The 5,477-nt window shown below is 40.0% G+C and overlaps 1 protein-coding gene across 1 annotated transcript; it reads left to right on the top strand.

Annotated features, from left to right (window-relative positions):
- Nucleotides 1-734: 734 nt before the first annotated feature.
- On the top strand, nucleotides 735-4,150 carry LOC122028151 (transcription factor ICE1-like). The gene is made up of 4 exons (XM_042587174.1): nucleotides 735-2,115; nucleotides 2,949-3,170; nucleotides 3,588-3,758; nucleotides 3,855-4,150. The coding sequence occupies exons 1-4, from the start codon at nucleotides 916-918 to the stop codon at nucleotides 3,939-3,941; spliced, it is 1,680 nt and encodes a 559-aa protein (XP_042443108.1). The 5' UTR covers nucleotides 735-915; the 3' UTR covers nucleotides 3,942-4,150.
- Nucleotides 4,151-5,477: the final 1,327 nt, after the last annotated feature.

The following is a 5,477-nucleotide window of genomic DNA, read 5'->3' as shown; positions in this document are numbered from 1 at the left end:
TGTTCGAATTGTCATTGTCGATCTAACTATCAATGGTTGGATAGTGATTGCCATGTTAGTCGCTCGGTTCGACAGAGTCATCAATGTGGTGATTTGTACAATAAGTAATAATTGTGTCGTAATTGTTAGCCACCAAGTCACTCTTTTGATAAGAATGTTGACTCACCAATGATCTTCCAAGATATTATAATTTTATACTTGAAACAGAAGAAGTTTAAATGTTAAGGCCTTAAAACTTTCGGAGGGAACCAAGGAGAAAAATTGAAAACGAGAGAGATTGTAGCGTTAGTTTATAAAGATGTATGTATTAAAAAAATTGAGTTTTCACATTCAATAATTTATCATTTTTTTATTATTTCCTTTAGGTTTTTGAAATGCAAATTAATATGTTACTAAATTCGTTATTAAACAATTGTCGTGATCGTCATAAATGTACTATTTTATAATTCTGAAAGGGTAAAAAAAATATGTATTTCCTTCTTATTTTTTTTTTTATCAATTTCAGTAAAATGATCTTCGTGTTATAAAATTTACTGTTAGTGGAGAATTTATCATTGAAATTGGCCAAAACGCTTCGGAGGAAAAGGTAAAATTAAAAGGCAAGAACAGATGTGTAAGTTTCCATTTTTACCAAAATAAAAATAAAAATAAAATAATATTCAATTAGAAGGGCATTTTGAAGCTTCAATAGCGCGATAATTAATTATGGTAAGTAACACTGTAACAGAGGAGCGAAGGAGAAGGTAAGAAAGGGCAGCAAACCCGCTGTCGTCTCCCTTCATGAACGAAACGTAACGTAACGTAACGTTTCAAATCCATCTCCTCTCCTACAAGTGGTTGTGGAGAGCGACCTCTGCAGCAGCAGAGCCCGACTCGTTCTCCCCTTCTTCTCGGCAGGAACAGAGGAGCTAGGAAATGCTTTCGAGGATGAATGGCGTCGTGTGGGCCGATGATGGCGGCGACGAGGAGGACGCCGCATCGTGGGCGAGAACGGCTTCCGCCGTCGGTGCCAGCAGCGGAGCGATGGGCGATGGCAAGGACGAGCTCGGCCTCCCGAACTTCAAGTCCATGCTCGATGACGACTGGTACTTAGGGGGGACTACTACGGCCGCCTCCCACAACCTGCTGCCGGCGTCGGCTATCACTCATCATCCATTCGACGGGTTCCAGTCGCATGTGGAGCTCAAAGATATGACCTTTTCTACGAACCCTAAGCCGCATGAGGCCTTGTTGCTCCCGCCCGCCGATGACCTCGACCAAAATCCGCCCTTTTTTACTGGAAAATCGAGCTTTGCCTCTCTCTTCGGCACGGTTTGTTCGACTCCTTTCGACGCTGGGCTCGATCTCGGGTGCGATGCTCCGGGGTTTCTTCCGGCTTCCCACGTGTCCGCTTCGTCTGTTTTGATGAACAGAGGCGTCGGAGGCAGTGGCGACGGGGAAGGAGTCCAGGGTTTCGCTGGGTTGGGAGCGAGCGACCAACTCATTTGTGCCGATCTGAGCTCAGCAGGCGAGTTTTCTGGCGTCCGTCTGCTTCCGCAGACCGACAACTGTTCTGGTTCCATTTCCGGCGGCGCCTTCAGTGCCACGGGCTTCAACAACTTCGAGAATTCTCCATTTCTCAACAGGTCCAAATTGTTGAGGCCGCTGGAGATATTCCCTCCGGTGGGAGCGCAGCCGACTCTGTTCCAGAAGCGGGCGGCCGCCGCTCTCCGGCAGTATTCGGCTTCCGCCGTTGAAAAAAGCAGCTTCCTGGGACTATGGGATCCAGAAGGAGTGGGGCAGGGTAACCGGGGGAAGTCCGCTTTGGAAGAACAAATCGCAAGGAATAGGAAGGGCAATGACGAGTACGAAATGGACGACGGAAGCATGGATGCTTCCGGGTTGAATTACGACACAGATGACGGTGCCACAGATACTACCAGAGGCGAAGAGAACGCCAAGGATGGTGGCGGGGCAAGCAACTCAATTGCCAACAGCACAGTGACTGGAGGTGGAGACCAAAAGGGGAAAAGGAAGGGCCTTCCTGCCAAGAACTTAATGGCGGAGAGGAGGAGGAGAAAGAAGCTCAATGACCGGCTTTACATGCTAAGATCTGTGGTTCCCAAAATCAGCAAGGTGAGATCTTCATGTTGCAGTATTCAAGTTTCATAGAAATATCCCCTTTTTTTTTTGGTTTCCTCAAGCGGTTTCATGTTTCATAATACATGCATAATATTTGATTGATATTGTCAAGCAACTCCTCTTTTTCACTTTCCAATTTGTCCAGCCGCTGAATAATTCGTATGAGATATGGCAAAAATGCTCTTTGGGGGATGATCTTGAGTAGTGGTCCTTAAGTTCATGTGGCCACCGTTTCAAGGAATCAAATCAGTGTTGAATCCATAAAAGGATACGATAGTGTCAATTATCTGATGATTTTAAAATATTTCATCCATCTCATTATCATTCTATTTGCTATAATTTCATAACTGACTTTATGGTTCCTTGTTCATAAAGCTATTGGATTGCTTCAAACCTCCATTTTTTATGTTTCTGCTAGAGATTGTATGGCCTGGGCACTCTAGTTTCTTCGGTAGTAGTTTTGCCTTGTCAATAATTGTGTCGATGGTAATGATAAGATGTATTAATATGCCAAACTAGCTGTATGTACTTTTTTTTGTCACTTGGTTGAGTGACCTAGCTTTAAAGGCATTATGCCCTTCTCTGAATAAAAGAGCATTTGTTTTCACTCTGTTAAATATACGTCGAGTAGGATTCATCCTCAATTCAATAGTCACACAATCTTGTGCTCCTATGCTGTATGAGAAATTACTATTCGTCCTACCTACTGTTTCAAGGTCAAAACATTTGAATCACTCTTCCATTGCAAATCTGAACAAGTAGGAACAATGGCTAACTTTGTTATATGCATATATTCTTATCTAAGTGAATTCCTTATGTCCTTGTAGATGGACAGAGCTTCAATTCTCGGTGATGCAATTGAGTACTTAAAGGAGCTTTTGCAAAGGATCAATGAGCTTCACAATGAACTAGAGTCAACACCTTCAAATTCTTCGGTAGCTGGTACCAGTGTGGCTAGCTTTCACCCTTTAACTCCAACACTGCCTAGCCGTGTGAAGGAGGAGCTTTGCCCAAGCTCTTTACCAAGCCCAACTAGTCAGCCAGCAAGGGTTTGTGTCTTCTTCCTGATCTTTTCTTCATTGCATTAACACTCAAAGATCCTGACTGTTATTGATAAAGGTCAGTATCAACGTAGTATACGTTAACTATCAGGTGGAAACTCAATTATGACATGGACATGAAAAACTGCTTAGTGTTTCATGTTGCCTGGGCTACCAATAGAGTTCCTTTAGTCAATGTATGACTTTATATTTCAAAACTATGGTCAAAGTGGAAAGGCATTGTTGTCGTTAGAAGGCTGCTTCAGGTTCTTCCTTTGCATTTATCAAATGCAACTCAGGCTCGATGTGAATCACAGTCTGGTATAATGCATGATTACCAATGTTAATACAATACAGTTCAGTGCTTACACAGATTAACTTATATTGCTACATCCATTACTGAAGATCAAAACTGCACACTTACAGATTGAGGTTAAGCTAAGAGAAGGTCATGCAGTCAACATCCATATGTTTTGTGCCCGTCGACCTGGCCTATTGCTTTCCACCATGAAGGCCCTTGATAGCCTGGGGCTTGACATTCAGCAGGCTGTCATCAGCTGTTTCAATGGATTCGCCTTGGATGTTTTCCGAGCAGAGGTAAGCTTTCCTCTCATCGTATCTTCCTAAAGGTAAAATGGATCACATTATCTTGGTCATGTTGCCTTATATTCTTGTTCTTTTTTCCTTTTTCAGCAATGCAAAGAAGGTCCGGGTGCCCTGCCAGAAGAAATCAAGGCAGTGCTCTTGCATTCTGCAGGATTAGACAACATGATGTTGTGAGAAATATATAAGAAAAAAAATCTGACCATTTGTCCCAGTGGTTAATTTATGTTTCTTGATGAAATTGGCTAATTAATTAGCCCTCCAGCAGTAAATCTTAGGATTTCTATCTTGCATCTTATGGGTGAAAAGCTGCATCTGTCTCCTTATAACAGTGTCTCACTCTTTCTCATCATGGAATAAAAGTTTATAGCTCATTTCTGTTTGAATTGTCATCTCTATTTCCATTTGTTGAAGTAAGCAAGCCACAACAAATCTTGTAAAACCAAATGAGCAGTTGGTCTTAAAGCTCAAATTGCATTAAATAGTTTGAATAAATGGTTTGGTTCCTGAGTTATGTTTCAGATCAACTCTTCAAATGCCATGGGATAAGTTGGATTGAATTCCTATGCAATTTTATTAATTCTTTCACACGCATCATTCGTTGCTATCCCCTTTTAAATAATTCAGTCAATTTCAAGAGTAGATCGTCAATACAGTGTTTGCTGGCAAGATTCTTAAGACTGTGACTGGTTCCTTTAGCATGCACCTACGTTTCCATCCTTTGTTTATCTTCTCCATGATGTCTCACATGTCAGTGCAGACCATTAAAATTATTCAAAAAACAAAAAGAAAAAATATATTTTCTTTTCGTTGTGAAATCATAAAATATGCCACTGTCACTGAATTACTGAACCTATTTAGAATGAAAAAAATTCAAGTCTAAAAGCACGCTTAGTTAATTAAACTATTTTCCTCACAGATCATAAACTTGTTTCAAAAAAGGACTGAGCTTTTGCATTCCCATGCAAGATTTACGTATCTGCTTGGATCTATTCATACCAAAAAGTTAAAGATTCAGTAATATAATATATAAAAAAGTTGAAAGTTTGCTCTTTCTCTTTGGACGTTGCATCAGAGAGCTTCATGCAGCTTGTTGGACATAAATACCCAAAGCAAACTGTTTAACTGAACTATTCTTCTTGGATTTATTCACACAACGATTCATAGGATAAAGTGAAGAAATTTATTGCGAGATTCATGTGATCATTTAGTAGAAAGAATGCAACTTTAGAGCAATTAGTGGGGCAAACTCGTACAGAAGTACAGGAGTTGGCCCTTTGAAATTAATATTATTGGATGGAGCCAGTATTATACGCTAGAATAATTATCTTGTTAATGCTTTCCATCATTCAATGCTCTTCTGGTTTAAATAGTTTGGATCGCTAGTGATCAATACCAGAGATTGAGTTCAGTGATAAAGAGGCTATTTTCTATCTGTAGTTTATATGAAATTCTTATCCTTAGTCACTAGTTTCATATTAGATATAGCATAAAGATACTTTATGATCAAGATTAAAAAGACATTTTCAATCCTCTTTAAAATTTTCTCTTTAACATCTTAAAAGTAAAAGTGCTCCTTACACATTAACTGTTCTTCATCGGATCTCCCATAATCTCTGAAAAAGTATATTCACATTATTTTTCTATTTTTTTTCTCTCCTACTGAAGTATGAAATTTGTAAAATTCAATTATTTTGTAGTATTTTATTGATA

The sequence above is a fragment of the Zingiber officinale genome, chromosome 10A (genome assembly GCF_018446385.1).
Source record: "Zingiber officinale cultivar Zhangliang chromosome 10A, Zo_v1.1, whole genome shotgun sequence".
Lineage (NCBI taxonomy): Eukaryota > Viridiplantae > Streptophyta > Magnoliopsida > Zingiberales > Zingiberaceae > Zingiber > Zingiber officinale.
The sequence above is the reverse complement of the archived record's forward strand: the minus strand, read 5'-3'. Positions and strand labels throughout refer to the sequence as shown.